The sequence below is a fragment of the Sturnus vulgaris genome, chromosome 1 (genome assembly GCF_052056855.1).
Source record: "Sturnus vulgaris isolate bStuVul1 chromosome 1, bStuVul1.hap1, whole genome shotgun sequence".
NCBI classification, from domain to species: domain Eukaryota; kingdom Metazoa; phylum Chordata; class Aves; order Passeriformes; family Sturnidae; genus Sturnus; species Sturnus vulgaris.
This window is the reverse complement of record NC_142243.1, coordinates 132,926,558-132,948,053: the sequence shown is the minus strand read 5'-3', so window position 1 is coordinate 132,948,053 and position 21,496 is coordinate 132,926,558. Positions and strand designations below refer to the sequence as shown.

At 39.7% G+C, this 21,496-nt stretch overlaps 2 protein-coding genes across 4 annotated transcripts in view; one reads left to right on the top strand and one right to left on the bottom strand.

Annotated features, from left to right (window-relative positions):
• The window catches only part of TMEM67 (transmembrane protein 67), a 32,381-nt gene extending 21,971 nt beyond the window's left edge, over positions 1 to 10,410 (bottom strand). Inside the window, exons 1-9 of one of the 2 annotated variants that reach the window (XM_014888679.2) lie at positions 10,221 to 10,410; positions 8,227 to 8,315; positions 6,742 to 6,835; positions 5,183 to 5,282; positions 4,664 to 4,733; positions 4,483 to 4,557; positions 3,197 to 3,259; positions 717 to 871; positions 495 to 603 (exon numbers count right to left, since the gene is read on the bottom strand). In XM_014888679.2, the coding sequence (XP_014744165.2) occupies positions 495 to 603; positions 717 to 871; positions 3,197 to 3,259; positions 4,483 to 4,557; positions 4,664 to 4,733; positions 5,183 to 5,282; positions 6,742 to 6,835; positions 8,227 to 8,315; positions 10,221 to 10,410 (945 nt within the window). The remainder of the gene's footprint in view (positions 1 to 494; positions 604 to 716; positions 872 to 3,196; positions 3,260 to 4,482; positions 4,558 to 4,663; positions 4,734 to 5,182; positions 5,283 to 6,741; positions 6,836 to 8,226; positions 8,316 to 10,220) is intronic. The other variant, XM_088177204.1, reaches the window with a different exon arrangement.
• A 1,555-nt stretch (positions 10,411 to 11,965) lies between these two features.
• RBM12B (RNA binding motif protein 12B) lies at positions 11,966 to 18,403 on the top strand. Of its 2 annotated transcripts, none has more exons than XM_088177221.1 (3): positions 11,966 to 12,143; positions 14,998 to 15,043; positions 15,738 to 18,403. In XM_088177221.1, exon 3 carries the CDS (start codon positions 15,766 to 15,768, stop codon positions 17,863 to 17,865), a length of 2,100 nt encoding a protein of 699 aa, XP_088033347.1. In that variant the 5' UTR covers positions 11,966 to 12,143; positions 14,998 to 15,043; positions 15,738 to 15,765; the 3' UTR covers positions 17,866 to 18,403. The 2 variants fall into 2 exon arrangements, with proteins under 2 accessions (XP_088033347.1, XP_014744152.1); XM_014888666.2 differs by having other exon boundaries at positions 12,011 to 12,139.
• Positions 18,404 to 21,496: the final 3,093 nt, after the last annotated feature.

The following is a 21,496-nucleotide window of genomic DNA, read 5'->3' as shown; positions in this document are numbered from 1 at the left end:
AAATCTGACAAAGGGATGTACATATTTTAAATATACAGTAAAGACAAAGACCAACTTTGCCACACATTTATGAAGATGGAAGTAAAAAAGACTCTGAAGCAAAAGACAGTGTCAAAACAACTATGAACTCCTAAGGTGTCTAAAAGGTTTGTCAAATTACTAGTTTACCACTGCCAATCCAGATCCCTGGGGACACAATGAACACTTAAAAGCTGGCATCATTTGTTCCCTGTGCCCTGGACAGACCACACAGGCAAGCATATCTTGGCCTGATGAGAATGTAGGTAGGAGAGTGTAAGCAAAGGAAGTGACCAGACATTAGTTTACATAAATATCACCTTCCTCTTCCATAAGGTCTCACACTGACTTTTGTTACACTAACAACCTAAAATCTACCTTTCGTAAAGTCACATCTATAATAAATCTAAACCTTTTTATGTGATTATGTCCCCTTCCTAATGTATGCTTCCCTATGTCTACTGCCCAACACCTACCTTATCTGTTCCCTTAAAAGTGAAGGTTGTAGGAAAATGATTTTTCTCAAGCACTTGGGATGCTAATCCTGGTTGGTCACCGTAATACAGCCATGGAAGATTATGCCTCCTGAAAAGAATTACAATATTTTTTTCTAAAGAAATATAATATTTTTAATCAAAGAACATTTAGAATAATAATTCCCAAATTATTTACCAGAAGTTATGGAAAAGGCAACTTACCAGTAGGGTATTGAATGAATGATGCCTACCCTTGCTGTATTGAGAAAAATATACTGAAACAAACCACAGGCATCAGTACTTGAAGAACTAAATGAATTCATATTCATCACACACATATTTCCAAGAGCTTGGCATGCTGTTATATTAGAGTACAACTGCAGTGGAGAAACACAAGAAAACAGAAAAAAAGTATTTAATTACCCCTCTCTTTTGTGAGGCAGTCATTAAATGAATGTTATGTTTAAGAAGCCACTCCTAAACCTCTGTTTTCGCTTGAAAGTAATTTCATTTTGTCAACACCTAGTATTATCTCCCACGTATTCAGGTACCATATTTTTATAGCTCTGCAGAGGGCAGCATGAAATCAATACTCTCACTTTTTCAGCTTATTTTAATTGCATCTGCTAGATGGTAAAAAGTGATAGAAATGTCAAAATCTGCACTTAGAAAACAAAGTTAAGAATCAAAATGTTTAATATCACTTAGACTGTATGGCAAACATGACTCCTTCAAAGACCTCAGACTGACAACTACTGATGCATGTAGTGTGTTTTCTCTTCAGTTTTATGTAACTTGTTCAATTTTGGTAAAGACACCAGTGCCAAGTGATATGCAGAGGTGACACGTGGCATCTGTGTGCAGGGGTCACTGAACTGGTATTTTCTTGCCACCTCCTTACTCCCATTTGTGTGGGTCAGACCAGCAGCTGCTCATCACATCCAGGCAGCACCTCTGAATGGCTGAGCAGGGTGAGGCAGACAAACAGGATACACTGATGTCAGTGACAAAGAATGGGACCAGTGGGAGAATACATCTTAGAGTTGTGTTTATGAGATGGTGATAGGAGCAGCTGCAAAGGTGATCTGGGAAAATTCTGAACATAAGTCTGCTGAAATACTGACTGAGAGGACACCTACCAGCCTGGGAACATGGCTGGGAATCTGAAACATCCTTGAGAAGTGCAGCTGGGTACCTGAACTTCAGAGACTTCCTGAGATACCATCAATAAGCACAAACCCAAGGATTTGTAACAGCAACCTATCATCTGGAAAGATGAAAAAGAGTCTAGAAGAGGGTTAGGGTTTAGAAGAGGGAAAAACATTCCAAAAGAGTATGTAGGAATAGGCAGCCGCTATTGATGGCTGTACATGAAAGAGTAGAAAAAGTCTGGAATAAACTAAAACTAGCCTGAGATATAAAATGTTGTCATCTATTGGCTGCTCCAGGTGGTGCGGTCCTACACCACCTTATGTCTCCCGGATATAAAAATTACTTTTTACCCAAAATGGAGAGTCAATCTGTCTCTGCCTCTGTCTCTCAATCTCTGCACACAGAGAAGGTCCCCTACACAAACTTTTCCATGAGCTCTCCTAGGCAAGTTACCAGACTGTGGCCAGTGATGCCTGACTGCCTCCATATTCTGCAATGTCGATCATCTTTGAAGTGAAACTTCATCTGTCATCAGTTAAGGCCCCACTCCTGGGAGTGGTTTCTTGAGTACTGTACTGGTACTATTTGGAATAATACACACACCTATGGGTAATTCATCATAAGCGCATTTGCTGCTTTCCAGTGACCATTTTGTAGCAACTCATTGAAATGTATCCCGGCTGCTGCCATCGCCTGCTGCTACCACTGGAGTACATAAATACACTTGCTTTACTAATCATAACTGTACTCACTTTACCAGTAATAATTTGCAGTAATCTGTACTAAAAAGTGTAGGAAATAAAGACTCCATGTAATCATGTATTATGGAATCCTGTATTATGAAATCCTGCAAATCCATATTGTGATCTTTAGAGAGTTCTAGACCAGGCAACCCTTTGGGCTGTGACAGATAGGGACAAAAAGTAGAACCTGAGAAGTTAAAATCTGATCTTCAGGAGAGCAAAGCAGAAGAAAAATTAGAATGTGCGATGACAGAGTTGGTAAAAGGGAAGCAAAGGCACATGCCCTTCACAAATGTCTGTGATTCTGTTGCTGCAGCCACTCTTTCCCCCATAGTTACTGTTACCCAGAGCAACATAATAGTAAATAACACTTGCATACAGAAAGCAAAGCAAAGCTAGAAAGGGTGGTTCCATGGTTATGAATAACTGAATATCAACTAAGAAGTAAAGAGCAGGTGCCAGTAAATACTGGATATGTAAGAGGTTAATTTTCTGAGCGATCCCTTACTGGATATGATCATTTATATCCAAATATATGGGGAGTAGGTCACATACTACTGAATATTGAAGAATTTCTTCTTTAATACCACTCATCTTGTCAAAATTCCAACACTGTAGACTTGCATTAAATTGACTAGCCCTCAGTATTTCTTAGCATTCTTTTTCTATAATTATTTCTTTTCTATTCTCATCTCAAAATAAAATTCTTTAAAAATAAGCAAGGTAGCTTCCAAAAATAATGGTGGTATGCTTTTATAGAGTACCATTCTGTATAAAAAATAAACTGCAAATATTAATGAAACTCACCCAACAGGCAAAGGCTGAGGACTGCAGGTTTTTCAGAAACCATGCGGATGTCAGTGTTATACCCTGTAAACAAGGAACTTTTTCACTGTCTTTGTTCACAACAACTCATCCATAATGTAACAGTCTGGAAAACTATGTCAGCTAGAAGATGCTACTTATTTTTTTGTAAGAGCTTTCTGTCCTTTGAAAATATCTCAGTCTAATAATATCAGTTCAAAACACAACCATAATGCAATAATTTCTTTCACTTCATTAAATTAGACAAAGTACACAGGACAAGAGCTGAAATATTTAAGCTTTGAATATGGATTCTGTGACACAGAAGTTTTCTTTACCACACAAGGGAAGTACTAACAACTTCAGTGGTAAGATGTTGACTTGATGGAAAATCTAACTCAGGACCAAATTTGCCAAAGTAATTACTTCACAACCTCCTTTATATAACTACTCACATTTGAACTACACATAGCATTCATACATACTGTAAGTAACTGAAAAGACATATTTTCAATAAAATATTACTTAGAAGATGGCACTATCACAGAGCAAACCAATGTTTCATATCAGAAAAACCAAAGACTGCTTTTGACTTTCTTTCAAGTGGTAGCTTTTAATATCAATTCATTTAGGAGAAAAGTACAGCTCTTAGCCACAAAGCATTTCCTGAATTCAGAACTACTTGGAAAATGGTCCTAACTTTGAGCAGATTTCAAAATTAAGGAAAGTTCACTAGATAGAACCATAAAAACCCTTTCAGTCTTCCCAACAGAACATATTTTCATTCATTAGCCAATTCAAGGAATTCAGCAATTTCATACACAGTCTCAAACCTTACAGGTGCCCATTTTTCTCTATAAGCTCTTAAGATCAAGCAGTACATTCAAGCCTTGTATCTTTTTTCAAATGTTTCACACAAATAGAAAATTTTAATAGTAAAAAAGTCCAGAGGCACTCATGGACTCTTTAGTGGGTTTTTGTGATACAAGAGTAGGTTTTAAATGCACACAATTAATAAAAAAGGCCACCTACTACTTGTTTTGCTACTAAAGTCATGTAAATTACTTCCCTTTTTCAGTTTCCAAGAGGGCATGAATTTTTAAACGCTCACTCCATTAGAACAATGCTTGCTTGGTGTCCATACCTACACTCTATTTTGATGCATATGACCTTACAATCACTGGGATCAGACAAAAACGTACCACCTTTGCTTTCCACGAACAGGAATTTGAAATACTTACTGAAAGTAATGAGAAAGTTTAAAAGCGTTTTAGAATAAGTACACTTACTAGCTGTGCAAAACGAACAACTGCAACTCCCTTTGGGGGTAAGCCTTCACGAGCCAAGAAACACAACCCCCCAGTCTGAAAGAAATAAAAAAATAAAAAAAAATTGGATAAGATATTGATACACTTGTCAAATAACTTTTCTTTTTCTGAGCTTCAATACAATAACCATTGTTCTACTTACTAGAATGTTTGGGTTGTTGCAGTCACAAGAGTTGCTTACTTGGATGAATGTCTTTTCACATCTTACACACCTATGGATCACAAACGTGAAGAATGCACTTAAAATGTAGTTAAGCACGAAATTTAGTCCTCAGTGAAAGCTGATTACATAGCATGCCCGGGAACAGCATCAGCAACTTCACTAGTTTGAATTGATATACAAAAGTTATTACTGATTTGTTTCCACTATCAGTGAAGTAGAAAATAAATAATTAATTATCAGAATAAGAATTCTGTTCTGCTTCCAGTCCAAAGCCTGCTTTTTAGTCACCCTAAAGCAAGACAAAAAACCCCAAGCTGCTGGGCATATGATGATTTCAGTTTGCACGAAACACGGTGAGTTTGATACAGGGTTGAGGATTTCCAATTCCTTACCTTCAAAACTGTCATCCCAAAGATACAGTCTGTTCCTCAGGAATATTACATTTAAACTAGCATGACACATTCAAATTTATCATGACAAAAGGCAAAGAGCACCCACCTGCTTCCTGATGCATCTGAGGCAGAGAATGACTGCTCACTGCCATTACAATGGATGCACAATGCTTCATTAAGCAAAACACCATCGATGCTTCTTTCCACTAAGTAGAAAAGAAAAGCAGCTTCGATTAAACTGCCTGATGCAAAGTGTCACAAAAGTTAAGTGTGAAAAAATTCAGCATCTGTGCAGATCTATAATAAATTCCAAGAGTCTATTTTGAAAAAATCAAGAGCACACCATGCAAGTAACAACCACCATAAATGCACATTCACGTATGTATGTATGCACTGCTTATAGCTGTGCACATGCAGTTTGGTTTTAAATGAGAAATGCAACATTTTATGCCTAGTTTGGGCGTTCCTCTGTTATTTATTCCGAATAAGATTCAAACAAAGGCCTCACTGCAAAGCAAAAATTCAAAACAGCAAGTTTGCAAATTACTGGGGAAAAAAACTACATTTCATCTGAAATGATTCACGGAAATGTCACAATTTCCAAGTTTCAAAACTGCATCTTCCACCAGCTATATCATCTGGCAAGAGATTTCAAATCTAATTATTAAAAAAAAAATTAAAAGCAAGGAGAATCAAGAACATACAGTACTAAAGTTTTTCCTGCATGTCAAATTATGGAATCAGCTTTGCTCTCAATATTTTACCATAAAGGCCCAAAATGTATTTCGTAACCCTCCTAAAGTTTAAGGTAGAAGACTGGTATTCAGAATTTTCCAGATTCCTAGGAAAATTTTAAATTATTGATCTGGAAAACAGCGATTCTCCAATATAATATGCTGGAAATGTAACCAAAGTGGACATTTGTAATACTTATTCAGAGAATTACAGGCATTCCATGTCCTTGAAAATAAGGAAAATTAGAAGTTCCAAGAGCTTTTATGTTTTACATTACTGATGAAAACTATACTTTGCTCTTACATTTCTACTACGCAAAATAAGCAAAAATCCATTTAACACAAACACTAAATTTAACATTATTTTTCTGTCTACTGAAAATCCTCTGGAACTACTAGACAGCATCAAGTAAGAAGCACAGACACAGGGAAGCACAGGTATAGAGAAGCACATCTCAGAAAGTCACTGGTACAGGTGTCTCAGGGAGGCATGAAATCCACTGACACTATTGCACAGCCATTTGTTTGGTTTGCTCAGCCTATTTCCTTCCACTTAGTCATGTAAGTATAAGTCCTTTACTGCTCTTTACGCTTCAAAACATTGTAATGTTTTAATAGTTTATACTGGCATTGTTTTTATTCCAACCTTAATGACTCTATCCATTGTCAAAGAGCTTCATGGAAGTGATACACCAGTATTCATTTCTGGAATGTTTGCATAACAGTTTTTATTGCAATGAGCAATGGTACAGATTTATCTATTATCTTTCAGAAACAATGATTAAGATCAAGAGCAATGTTGAATTTTTACATTAGATATGAAAACATAAGTACATTTTTTTCTTATCTAACAGAAAAGCATATCTTAAATATGCATATACAAATATGTAAAACAAGTGCTATCATCTCATAATTGGCATATATTTTTTACCTAGTATTTCATTATTGAGACATTTACAATTTCCTTTTGAAGTCAGGCCTTTGGGACAAGTAATACAATTCCATCCATCTTGAGTAACTCCGCTCTAAAATAAAACATAAAACTATTAAAATTTTCAAAAACATAGACATCACCCACTATCTGTGAGGAATGCCTTATCCAGCCATTAGTTACTAGAAAATAAAGCATCGATAAGATTCATGAAGCTTTTAAATATAAAAAAGGCTAAGCAATCTGGCAAAAGTTATTTCTAGCAGACACACAAAAAAGTTAAGCTCTTCCTAACATGTTAGCTTACATCCTTCAGGGAAAATTAAAAGTAGAATGTTTAAAAAGAGAGACTTTGAATAAACATAATAATGCATACATAGACATTTTGTATATAAATTGCATATTGCAATTGCATATAAATACACAGAAGTAATGGAAATGGAAGAGTTCTAAGTGAAGCAGCTTACATAATTGTTAGGAATTTTGTACCCAGCCAGATAGTTCACATCCACACTTACTTTATACTATGAAGTAACAACTACAGATAAAAAACACTGAGGAAAATGAAGATAACTGCTCATCCTCAAGTGCTATTGATGTTACTCCCTTCTCCACTATCATCATTTTATCTTTGCAAAAGCCTTGGCAGTAGATCAAAGGCAAATGCCGCCATTGCAGAAAAGAGGAAAAAACAGGAAAAGATCACAACACTAAATGATATGTGCCAAAGTCTTCGTCTAACATAGCAAGAAGATGGAAAGAAAAGGGAAATTACCTACATAGCCCATTAGCCACTGAACACCTAACTCAGGCAAGTAAGCTGCTCTCCTGAGAGTTCTTCTATAGTTATGGAAGGGACAGAAGTATTCAGGAGGGCTTCACCCTCAAAAATTGGAGGAAAGCTGGAAAAATACACTTCTTTGCTTACTATAGTGGAAAAAATCTGGCTAAGCTTGGTGTCTCTGGATCAACGCTGAGACTATGACACAGAATTATAGCTTAGTTTGTCAAGGAAGGTCAGAAGAACTGATCAAACTATAATTATAATTAAAGTAACATAGTAGGAGCAGCTCATTTTGAAGTAAGAAGATGAAATATCGTGGATTATGAAGATACAGCCTAAATATTACAATAATAGTATTTACATAAATAATCAGTTAAGATACCTATGAGCTGAAAAGCTCCTTTAACATTGTACAGAGTTGTGTTCTCTGGGCAAGGACTACACAGAGAAAAAAAGGAGTGGAAGGAAGCTAAACACTTTAAAAAATTATTTTGACTGTGGTATCAAATTTGCAATTAAAAAAGCCTGAAAAGTAATAGAAATAGACAATTCTAAATTTCCAAACAAAGACTATTACACAAAAATATTTTTAATAAATAAAAAATAACTTGCAGTCAGGATAAAATTTAAAATTTAAAAGCCCATAGTGGTTATGATTAGCATTTTATCATTATGGCAAACATGAAACATTCAATACTTACCATATTTTCTGGGCATTTTTCACAAGTAACAGAGAACCCACCATTACCAGAAACCATCCTGTATCCTGGCTCACATACACAGGAACTACCTAAAGAAAACAAAACAAATCTACTTTTAATCTATATAAAACTGACTGGTTGTAACAGAATACTAAGAACACCTACTATTGTTCTCAAGAGATCATGATGGATTATTAGACAGACACATAAAACACTTGAGTGAGATGTGAATGAAATCTTGCTTTTTAAGAAATTCCCATTTTACACTTTGCACACAGATATTTTAGGAGACTATTGCAAGGCTGACTGATCTACCAGGGTGGAACATGGACCCAGAGCTCGTATTTTGTGTTTTTTTTAATTAAACCGAATTTTACCTGTTGTTCTGTAATAGATAAAATCTCTCCATCTAAATCTTACCACAGCCCTTCCTCTCTACAACACCAGCACTATATGTCTGTATATAGGTTTTATTTTTTCAATTTGAAGTCAGTCCTAAAACCAAAATGTGTTTTTATGAAAAGGTTTTTCGAAATATAATGGATGTATGAAAAGCTGTTTTAAACTCAAGGCTTTTAAAATTGTGCATGGGGATCAAGGTTTATATTGAATGGTTTTCAATGAGGGAACAGAACATATTTAACACTTTGTATGAAATGAAACACTATTTTCATGGCACAGTATAACGCCCATCTGCTAGTGCTCAACAACTTTTTTTTATAAACTTTTCCTATCTCAGTGTTATGAACATCTCTCTGTGCTTTTACACACATACCACAAATCAAAATTGATTACATCTACTAATAAACTGTTTTTATCATTTAAACTTATTGAACTGTGCAGGCAAAAATAATGTCAAATTGTGTGGAAAGTTTTATAACCTTAAAGTATATTTTAACAAGACTAGCCATACAGAAACATTTGTCAAAGTGATCAACCATTTCTACTTAATTCTAAAGAAGAAAAAGCCTAATTGTATTCGATCAGTGAAAAGTTCAAGTTGTGACACTCAGTGACAAAACTTGAAAGCAGAATCCAGACTGATGAGCTAGCCATGGAGTGTATGGGCGGTCTCAAGTGGAATTCAGTCAAGATGCAAACAGCACTGAGTGGCACCTACCTACACTGCTCCAGTCAGATCTGCAGGAGGAAATAAACCCTTGACCTGCCCTTGCAATTTTCCTCTCCCTGAAGCCCTTTTTTAGAGGCAGAATCAGCCTAAAAGAGAGTTATGGATCTAGACACCCACATTATCAGGGGATCTGAAAACAAATAATGTATTTTCTTCCAGTTAGTGAACTATGGGATTAGTCTTTAGGGCACTGTGGTGATGGTGAAAAAGCGAGCAGCTTTCACGCAGCAGCTGTGAACACAGCCCTCCACATCACTGCTTCTGACTGAAGTACCACTTCTGAAGAGAGATGTTGTTGGGTCTTAGTCTCACATTTATACACACAACAGGGAACTCTCACTCTGTTGGACTGTGTATTTATAAAAGATGGACCCTTTAATAACTCCTTATGCCCTAAAGAATGCAGTCAACTATCTGTATTTTAGTGTTGCTAGGCTGTGTGGTATCTGCTCCAAGTTCCAGCACGGGACTGGGACTAGCATAGGCACAGCCTGAGGCTCTCAGACACTTGGTATCTCAGCCATTCAAATTTGACAAAGAGTTTCAAGTCACAGAGGTGTTCAAGAACATAAATTCAGGGTCCTGTGGAATTTGAGAGATGAAAATGCAAATATAATGCTCGAGGAAAGAAAGGTTATTAGAAAAAGGTTGAAAGTAATTTCTCTGAGCTATATGTCAGATACATCACGGCTGTGCTGGGGCCTCCTAGGTCTTTGCGGAATCCTGGCCCTTTTGTGGACGTTCCCCGACCTGCCCGAGGGCACCTGTTTTATCAAACACCTTGAGCCCGACTGCGCATCTCCCGCTGCTGGGGGCGGATTCCGCGCAGAACCGCCCGAGCCCCGCCTCCCCCATGGCTCACCGCCGGCGCTCTGCCGCTGGTGGGCCCCGCAGGGCGCGCAGGCCAAGCGGGAGCTGTCGAAGTAGCGGTCGGCGCCGCAGTCTGCGGGGCGCTGGAGCGGGACGGAGAAGCCGCGGGCGGGGGGCAGCGCCGCCGACACCGCCATGAGCAGCGCGGCGGCGGCGGCGGCCCCGCGGCCCCGCGTCGCCATGGCTACCGCGCGCCCTGCCCGCGCACGCTGATTGGCCAGAGCCGCTCGGTACGGCGAGCGCCGGGGGCCCGTCGCCTCAGCACGCGAACGCGTCTGCGGGGCGGGCCGGGAGAGGGAGGACAAGCCCGAGTTTAGGTATTTGGTCTACAGAGAGTTTTGTTCGTCTTGTGCGGGACCAGGAGCGAGAAACGAGAGGACACCGAGGCCCGGTTTGCACTTTCTGGTACTTCGTCTCTAGAAATGATGCACAGTGTATCATATAAATGTAACACACATTTTAATTTCTCCCCAGAGAGGAAACTATTAACAAGGTGAGAGAACACAAAATACCTAGAGCGGTGGATGCTCAGCAAAGTTACTCCCCTTTACGTTTTACACCTTTGTCACACTCTTGTTCACATTCTACAGAGTGGGTCCAGTTGGAGGGGACCACAGTGGGTGATCTGGTCCAATCTCCCTGCTCAACCAGGGTGTACCAGAGCAGAGGATTGCTACCACAGATTTATTGAGTATTTCCAGTGAGGAGGACTCCACAGCCTCTCTGGGCAGCCTGCTCCAGTGAATCTGCACAGTAAAGTTCTTCATGCTTAGATGGAACTTTCTGTGCATGTTTCTGCCTGTTGCCTTTTGTCTCATTTCCTCAGATGTTACCAAAACTTTGCAGGACACCGTATCCGGGACTTCAGTTTTTTCTCATTGTCCCTCTCCTGCATGCTAATTGTCTAGCTATTATGATTTTCGTCATCAGCATGTTTTATTTCTGACTGGATTTATTTTGTTGGCTCAACAACTGTTAAAAGGATGAGTTGATGTTTTCAAGTCGAATTATTTGTCCCCAGGCTCAAGTTCATGTAAATCTGACTGTGTAAAGATGTAACTTTTTACCGGTGCGCTTGATTTGTGGAAACCTCCACCTTGTACCCCGCACAGAATAAACAATGTCTTTTTTCTAAACAAGACTCTGTCTGTGTTGAGAGAGCTCCTAAAAGTCGGCAGCATTGCTAGGTGAAGCTACCATAAATAGTACAGGTTTTTTTTTTTTCCTAAGAAAATGGAGCAGATAACTATTGGATATGCATAGAAAGACAGGGGAGAATACGTAAAGACAAGGAAGGCAGGTAGGATAAACATTTGGTTAAATATAGCTCGCTTGCACAACCAAAGTACTCTGCCTCTGCCCTTCCCTTTACTTAATCTTGAACCTTTCCTTCTTCTCTTCCATTCCTCCATTCCTGCCTTCTTCGTCTCTCACAATCCAGGCTTGAGCCAGCCCGGCACTCCGTTAGAAATCGGGGCTGGGTGTAGGAAAAGCAGCGGTGAGTGGTGCCTGAGGCGGGGCACGCGCCGGCACCGAAGGGAATGAGTTTGACGGCAGCGCCCAGCGCGACAGGGGCGCTCGGTCACCGATCTCTGTACACAGATCTATCACCGTGCAGGTCTATCGCTCTGCCTATTTATAATCACACACATCTACCATTACATGGCTCCCTCAGATCTACTTAGACAGGGACCGCAGAGCCGCCTCAGGGCAGGCAGTGCCCGCGGCGCAGGGGGCGGGGTCACGGGGCCTGCGCCCCGCCCACAGGACGCGCGCGCAGGCCGGGGCTCGCGGGCCGGAAGCGCTCGAGCAGCGCAGCTTCCCCTCAGCGTTGGGGGGGGGCAGTGGAGGCGGCGCCATCTTGGCGGAGCCGTGCCGGGAGCTGCGGGACCCGTCCGAGCGGCGTGTCCGGTGGGTGCGTGGATGGATGGATGGCGTGAGGGACAGAGCACGCCTCCCCAGGGTGCAGCGTGTGGCCGAGGGCGGCGCGGAGTTTGCCGGTTCTCGGTTGCCCGATCCTCGCGGAACCGCTGCGCGGCCACTCCGCGTGCCCCGGCCTCCTGGTGTCCCTGGGCTTCTTATTCCCCTTCCCCGCTCCCGGTGCCTCCCTCAGCCCTGTCCCGGTGTCGGGAAGCAGACGGGCTTCTTGGTGGGGGCAGAGCACCAGCGGCTCTGGCGGGCCGCAGCGCGTGTGGCCCCTCGCCCCGTCCCCCTCGCCCGTTCCCTGCCCCGTGCCCGTGGCGAGTCCCTCCAGCTGGTCCCGGCGGAGCGACCTGCTCGGAAGCGGCTCCGTGCTACATTCGACCGTGTAGCGGGCCCAGCTGCAGAGCTCACTCATGTTTTCCTTCAGCACTGTGAAAACTGCTATTCGCAGCAGCCTGCTTCCTCTGTTAAGGCTTATTTTGAAGAATAGAATAAGAAACCTTCCCCTGTTCCGCTGGTTATTCTATACTAGTCCAGTTTCGTAGTTGGGGTGTTTATGTGGGTGTTCTTTCTAGCTTGCAGTCTGTAATCTTTCAGTGTTACGAGAAAAATACTAGTCTAGTGCAGACTTAGTTTCCTACTGTGTTTACAAGTTGTGGATTATTTTAATGGCTTTAATGTTTGAAATTTGTCGAGGTTGTGGAAGAATAGGTATTGTACTGTTTTCTAGCCAATTTTGCTCATATATAAAATTTCATAAAACTGTGTACACGTCTGTGCTTTTAAGTTGTGGCATTAAGTTTATTTATTCTCCAAATCCTTGCTCTCTGAAGTCCTTGTTCAGTTAATGAATTGCTCTTACTTTTCATGACAAGTCAACTCTTTTTGTTTATGGACTTCAAATTTTTGGATAGCTTGTCTGTGCTTTCTACCCATGTGTCATTGTTTACTATACAGTCAGTAAGAGCTATTATTTGAACTTCCATTTGTTTATGGACTTCTTAGAGATCACATTATAATCTGGAATCACTGTGGCTGGTTTTCACCACTGAACGTTGTGTATTGTATCCCTGGTGCATCATGGAAAACTTGCTGTTTATCACCGAAGAATTATGGAGGAGAGCTCTTGTGAATGATGTTTAAAAATTGGGATAAGAAAGCGGAGTTGTGAATCCAGAAGTACTACAGATTAAATACATCATGAAGTAGCAGGGCAGCGGATTTACTTTTTCAAGACACGAAGGTGCTGAATGAAAATTCTGCCCTTGAATTCTTCATGCTTTTTGGCACTGCCATTGCATCTGTTGAGAAGACACGTTGTAAAGTGTTCTGGGTCTGGCTGGGATGGAGTTAAACGTTCTTCACAGCAGCCCATACAGTTCAGTTTGGATTTGTGGCTAAAGGAATGTTGACAACACATCGATGTTTTGGCTGTGGCTGAACAGCACTTGCACAGTATCAAGGCTTTATCTATTTTTCCTACTCTGTTCCTCCTGTGAGTGTGCTCAGAATAGGTGAGAAGCTGGGAGGGAACATGACTGAGACAGCTGACCCAGACTCACCAAAGGGATATTCTGAGACATGTAACATCCTGCTGGGCAACAAAAACTGAGGTAGAGGAAGAAGTATTTTGATGATTTTGGTTTCTTTGGGGGGATTTTTTCTTGGCTCCCAAGGTAGTTGTTATTTGGAGGAAGGCTGGACATCAGCCTGTGGGAGTTGGTGAGTGATTTCCTGTTTTTTCTTTTCATGGATGAAACTGTCTTTATCTTGACCCACAAGTTTTCTGACTTTGTTCTTTCCCATCCTGCTGATGGGGATGAGGAGTGAACAGTCGCTGTGTGGGTGCTTGGCAGCTGGCTGGAGTCGACTCACAACAAAAGTATAGAGAACAGATGGTCTTTGGTGAAGTTTCTAAATGGGCAGTTGTTTTCTGTTTGTTATGATTACGGAGTACTGGTGCTGAAGTGACGTGGAGTCCATTAGTGACAGAATCTGGGCTTTGCTCTTTTGCTAAGTTCAGGTGGAGTGAGTTATGGTTATTGATAGAGAACTCGTCATTAGGATCTAGTACTTTATAAAGCAAGGTATGTAGGAGGAGTGTTCTCGAATGCTCAGTATTGGGCTGTTGGTGTTTGTTTTAAAGGGATGCAGTTTGCTGCAGAGGCTTGTGTTTGTTCTGAGAATCTTGTGCTATTTATTGTGTGATGTTAGAAAATGTTGAGAATCAGGGTCTGTTAAGTCAGTGTATTCAAACTTTTCTTGTTCTTATGTTTGGAAGGCAGTAGAGTAAGGATATAGGGAGAATACTGAAGTTGACTTTGTAAATCCAGGTACTTCTGAAGTTTCTCCGTGCTGGATATTTTTGCTCTTTCATTTGATGGTCTTCACTGTGTACGTTAAGTGGAGTGCTGGACTGGTGGGTAGCATACTCTTGTTGTGAAGTTTGAAACCAGGTGGATTTCAGAAGAATGGATGTGTCATGTAATCCTGAGATGGACCTAAGAATCTTTCAAGAACTCAGTTGAGAACTGTTCCCTCGATATACTTGTCAGTCTGTTTCATTGCAACAGTTCAGTGTGGCACAACTGATGACCAAGTAATCCCATCGTATTTTCATCGTTTCCAGAAGTCAACATAAATTTTGAATTTCTTTTGCTTCTAAAATGGAAACAAAGATGCAGTGCGTGGCATCTTGGAACATGGAAGGAGTTCTTCACATGGGTTCATAACATGCTTGGCGTTAGTATTAGCCACTGCAGTGGATGGGCTGCAGCAGTGTAGCACAGTGTGTAAAGCAAAGTACAGGTATCAGCCATTAATTATGTTTCGTTTTCTTTCCACAGTTAAGTTGATTTTACAGAATTTATCAGGTCTCCAAAGCAGAAACAGGTAAGCTGCCAAAAGCTTAACACTTCTCACTGAGTATTGTGACAAGATCATACACAGCCTTTTTTCCTCACAGAGTTGTGGCTGGCAACTAGGATGTGCTTGTGGCCGCTGCAGTTAATACTCTGACTACGCCAAAGACACAACGTTTTTGAATGCTGAGAAAACATACATTATTGAACAGAACTGATGACTGGGTAGAGCAACTTGTCAAAATATTAAAGTCATCACTGTTTGTGAATTACTTCATTTTCCAGTGACACATTTTGAAGTGACATATTTTCCTTTCTCCTTTTATCAGTTAGTGTCCTGTTCAAAAGTAAACTGGATTTTTTTTTGTTCTTAGGAGTAGGCAGAGATCTCTGGCATATAGTAACTATGCTGTGAAAGACCTGAGGTGTTCTTTAGGTATTGTGGATGGTGAGGAGTGACTTAGGTGGATTTTGTTGCCTTTAGTGTAGGGAATACTGATAGATTTGTGCACGTGTGCTGGTGGAGTAGCTAATTGTTCTGACTAATCAACATTCAGTGAATTGTGTTTTAATCTTGTTCTCGTGAACTTGTGGTTTTTTTGATACCTTCTCTCTTGATGAGACAAGGGCATTCATTAAAAAGGCTCTAGCTTCTTAAGTGATAAGATACTGTAAAATAGCTGAGTACTAAAGACGTGCTATCATGTGTACCTTTTTGTCTGCAGGTGATTTTTGCTGTGGGTTGAGCTCAGCATGGCTGTAGTCATCCGTTTACAGGGGCTTCCTGTTGTTGCGGGTCCTCCAGATATTCGTCGTTTCTTCTTGGGATTGAATATTCCTGATGGAGGTGTGCATATTATTGGAGGAGAGATTGGGGAGGCTTTTATTATATTTGCAACAGATGAAGATGCACGGCGTGCCATGAGCTGTTCGGGAGGGTTTATCAAGGACTCGCGCATAGAGCTCTTTCTCAGCAGCAAGGCAGAGATGCAGAGTACCATAGAAATGAGCCGGAAACGATTTGACCGTGGGGGACGAGAAACTATGTCTGGCTCTAGAAGAACAGGTACTAATGGTTCTAGTACATCAAATGTTGGAGATATACCACATTTAGTTACAGCTTCTCCTAAAGGAATGAGAAAACCTAGTTATGGGCCACCAAATCGCCTGGAGGCTGGTTTCCATACCAACGGCACAAGATATGGTGATATGGGTATACCTAAGTCAAACTATCAGATAAGAAAGGATTCTCACCCGTTTAACCCAGATGATCGTTACTTATTTCTACGTGGTATACCTTACTCTGCAACAGAAGTTGAAGTACGCGGTTTCCTTTCGGGGATACGTGTGGATGGAGTGATTCTGATAAAGCACCGCAATGGTTTAAACAATGGCGATTGCTTGGTAAAATGTGCTACACCTGGTGATGCCTTAGAAGGACTTAAACGTCACAGACAATACATGGGTCAGAGGTTTATAGAAATTAGTCCAACTACAGAGGAACGGTGGATTGAATGCGGTGGGAGGATAGACATGCCAGATGAAATGGATCACTTTCTGTGCGAAGACCATTCTCCAAGAAGTTCAGGCTACATGCATTCAAGGAAGCATTCTCGTTCAAGATCACCAAGGAGACAAAGAACGCATTCTCGTTCATCTCCCAGCCAGGAATATTACATACACTTAAGAAATCTATCTTTTAATGTGGAGAAGAGAGATTTGAGAGATTTTTTTCCTGATCTAGATATACACAGCAAACAGATCAAGATTCTAACAGATAAGCATCAGAAAAGGACTAGAGATGCTTTTGTGGTGTTAAGGAATGAGAGAGAATATCAGGCTGCTTTGGAATGTCATAGAAAGGTTCTTCTCAATCGTCCTGTGTACATTTTTCCAATTTCAAGAAAGTCAATGTTGAAAATAATTGACTCTTGTGAGAGGAAAAGATCACTGGACAGAGATCACTTTGGACAGGTCATATCAGAAAAAAGTTATCGAGAAGGTCATTCTAGCCCTAAGACTTGTGTTTATGTAAGGAATTTTCCATTTGATGTTTCAAAAATTGAAGTGCAAAAGTTCTTTTCAAGATTTGATGTTGACGAAGATGATATTTACTTGCTCTATGATGAAAAAGGAGTTGGACTGGGAGAAGCACTAGTGAAGTTTAAATCTGAAGAACAAGCTATGAAAGCAGAAAATTTAAATCGTCAAACATTTTTGGGAACAGAAGTATTAATAAGACTTATATCTCAAGATCAGATGCAGAAGTTTGGGGTACCTGCACCATTATCTGCACCAAATGAAATGCACGGTCATTCACATCCATATGACAGAGTTGACCTGTCCCGTCCAGTTGGTTCACCATCTGGGCCACCACAAGGGCCACCCATGCATTCATTTGGTCCCCCTGGGAACTTCAGGCATCATTCTGAATTTAGACATCCCTCTGAGGACTTCATGTGCCCTCCTAAGGATTTTAGGGGTCCACCACCCCTCATGGATTTTGGTGGTGACAGTGAACCTTTTGGCAGAATGGAGTTTGGGAATAATAAAATGGGAAATTTTCCTGAAGGAAGATTTATGCCAGATCAAAATTTCAGTGGTGGTTCTGAACGTGTTGTTCCTATTCTATTGAAAAATTTACCTTTTAAAGCTACTCCTAATGAGATTCTGGATTTTTTCTATGGCTACAGAGTGATACCAGAGTCAGTTTCTGTGCAGTACAATGAACAAGGATTACCTTCTGGTGATGCCATCGTTGCTATGACAAACTATGAGGAAGCTATGGCTGCTATTAATGAACTGAATGATAGGCCTATTGGTCCACGGAAAGTTAAGTTGAGTTTGCTGTAGAGGAAAAGATGCTCTAATAACACATTCTAGGTTTGACAGTATTGACAGTTATTTTAACTTTTAATTACTGGAAGATGGAAAACACTTTCCATCAACGGTTGTAAATAATACCCAGTTAAGTTTTTTAGCTCTTGGTTGAAATACCTTTAGGACATTGAATGTCATACATCAAAGTATAAAAGGATGGAGTTGTAATGCTTTGGGTTTTGTTTAGTGGTTTTTTTTTGTTGTTTTTTTTTTTAGATTAATTTCAGCCTTATGTCTTTGCATCAAATAAAAACGTAAGTGCTGGCTGACTGACCACACAAACGGTTCAAATAAAAAATTTTCAGTGCTACCTGCATTAGTAAATGACATTTCTTACTGAGGTTAGCTTAATAAAATTTTAAAAATTACTGATTTTTTTTTTTTTCTTTTTGTGTAAACTTTTCAGGTTTTATTCGGTTTCATGTTTGCAGGCATTCCTGTTTAAGAGCTTCCTGTTCTCATTAGCTGGCTTTGCAACTTTTTTAAAATAAAAAGGAAATTGCCATTTAAATGTGTGTCTTATATTTAAAACTTGTATAGTTAATGATCTCAACTATTATGCTCAGCAGATCTGGGTCTTGGTGAGAATGATGCTGGCTGCTTCATCTGGAAAGAGTGAACTGGTAGTTTTATCAACAAAGCAAAGGATGGGTAGTTTACAGAGATTGCAGAGGCTGTATTCATCAGTTAGGCTTTTTTCTCACTAGAGTGAGGCAGAAAATGAATGTTGGAATTAGATCAAGAATTCTGACTTCAGTGGTTTTGTTTTATCTTCACATGCTGCGTAATATGAATACTAACTGGCTAATGATGTCTGGATGCATTCCAGGTCAACTCTGATTAGTTTTAACTAACATCTGTCACTGGCAACCAAGCTGACAACCAACTATGTTATTTTCTTACATAATAAAATAAATGCTTATGTCAGCATTTAGAACGTGTTGTTTTCATTGGTTTGTTACCAGCACATTTAAATTTCAGGAAGAAATAAAAGGTAGCTTGGAAAAGTTGTGTCCTCAAAATTAAGGCTTAGTAGGAAACTTTGATTGTGTAGGGAAGGACTTTCATTGTCATTGCAACTGTGCGAGATAGTATCTGTAGTACTAAAGGATTAAGTCTCAGTCCCCTCGAACTGAGACAACAAAGTTGCAACTCGGCAGTGAAAGCTTCTAACCTTTGCTTGTTCAATACCCAGAATTCCTATACCCATGAAGTAGGGAGGTCTCTATTCCAATCCCCTCCTCAAAGCAAGTTTTGGCTAGAGTGGGCTATTTAAGGCCTTGTCCTTTGCATCTTTAATAGGTTTAAGGGCAGCTGTCTGGGCAGCCTTTCCAGTGAATGATCACTCCTCACTAGAGGTCAAGCCTTGATTACTTTATGTGAAGTCATCATTGTCATTGCAGAACTTCCACGCCAGCTGTTTGGTACAAGCAAACAAAACGAGTAGAATATTTTGTCCTGTTATATTTAAAAGCTTAGTGTAGCTTTATATCTTCTGCATATTATTTGTTCTGTGTTTTAAGTGCCAAGAAAAAAGCTTTTTGAATGATAATGTAAGGTCTGTATATGTAGATTCCTCTGAGCAAAGAAAGAAAATGGCCAAGTTTTCAAATTCTGAAAACTTGGCATACTGTTTTTTGCTTTCTGGTAGGAATTAGCTATAGAATCATACAATTTTGAATCCTCCTCTGAAGTTAAAAGGAAAGAAAACCCAATAATTTTGTGCTTTATTTAATTGCTATTGTAAAAGAGATCAAGGAGCCAGAAGATGTTGCAGGGAAAATAAAAACATGAGAACTCTCAAACTTCCTGACCATCATGTTGAAAACCTCATTGTTACTATTTTTGTAAGCTAATACCTTTACTACTAAGCTGTGTTGAAAATGTGAATAAAACTAACCTCTCCAGTTAATCAGTTTTAGATGATTTGTTGATTTTAAAGCACTTCTAGTTACTACACAATAGATTTCAAACTTGGAGGCTGGAAAGGTAAGAGTTTAGTAGGTTGTTTTGCCAGTAAAGTGTGAGGTTATCATTTAGAAAAAAAATCTGTTTTCAGAAAAGGTTAAAAGTAATTGCTGATAAGATGCCATTAATTTTTCAGATGGTAAACTTTTTCCCCCTTAGTGACCATATAAAAAGTATCATAAAGCTTGTAATGGCAGAGGTCATAATTAAGGCACTACAAAATGGTCTTTTGTTTGCCATGTAGCTAATTTGTATTTAATTTAAAGACAGATTAGATTTTATGACTACCTTAGGTTAATCTGAAATGTTTGATTGAGAGACAAAAAAATATTTTTTCAAGGTCTATAAAGAGATATATTTCAAAGTATGTACAGATGCACTGAAGCATAGGAAACTGGGGAAGGGATGCCAGTACATCAGTTAAATAATATGGTTAATGGGACAGTTGGACAGTTGGTTCTTAGTTTATAGCTGTTGTGTGGCTGATTGGGGTCTATGTGTGTCCATGTGCCTCTCTTCCCCCTGGCTCTCCAGACTAGGCATTGTATTCTGATTCTGCCTGAATAGATGGTACAGGTGCATGGTGTGATGACAACATTTCCTGATAATAATAGGGTTTTATAACAACAGATGTTTAGCGGTTTGGAGGCACTGTATTTCTAGTACAAAGGACAAATCAGAAACTGTCTAATTACATGGCTTGAAATACGGTTCTTTCTTTTTAAGTACCATCCATATAGTAAGGAGTAACAAATGAAATGCTGGTTTGTGATACTGATATAAAACGTGGCAAGTTTCCTTATTTATGCCTTCTCTGAAGTTCCTTTTGCTACTATTGTCCAAAAGTTCTGGTGTAAAAGAGGGAAGTTTCTGTTGTGAAAAACTAGAAATAGTGATTACCTAGGAAAGCAGCTTGAGGCATTTAGGGAAGGTCTAACAGGACAGTCTGATGAGCACCCTTAATCCCAGAGGAATGCGCCCGCTTGTTCCACAGAGAGGCAAAATAGTCTAGCTAAGGATGGATACAAGCCTGCATCATCTAAGTGCCAGTAATAAAAAATACAAATGAGTGAATGGAATAACTGCAAGTCAGTCTTGCAGTATGCACTTGTACCATGAGAAGTTTTTTTGCACAAGTATCTTTAGGTAATACTTAATTCTTGACTAACATCCTGAATTGTTATTCTGGCTGTGAAGTATTTTAAACAGGGACTTCTCACCTGTAGTTTCGAGGTCACAATTTTGTGCAACATGCAAAGTTAAGACATCATGCATGCAGGACAAAGATGCCCAAGACTGTACTTCTTTTCTGGAAGTTTTTCTGTGATTCCTGAAGTTGACTTTTTTGTGACATACGGAGAAAGAATTTTATGCTTGTGAACTGCATAATCTTTTAGGAGGCAATTAATCCAAACAAAACTGCCTTTTTTTCAGAATTGCTTTCTTAAGGCATAGTACACAAATACTTGCTATTTGTATCTGTGTATATTATATAAAAACCTGAAATTGTTATGAAGTTAGCCATCTGTTTTGGAGATGGACTACTTCATTGCGTGTGAAATGGTAATATGGTGATCACCAGAATTCTGATGTGATACAGCTGTTTGTTGAAGTGCCTTAGTTGCTGAAATAGACG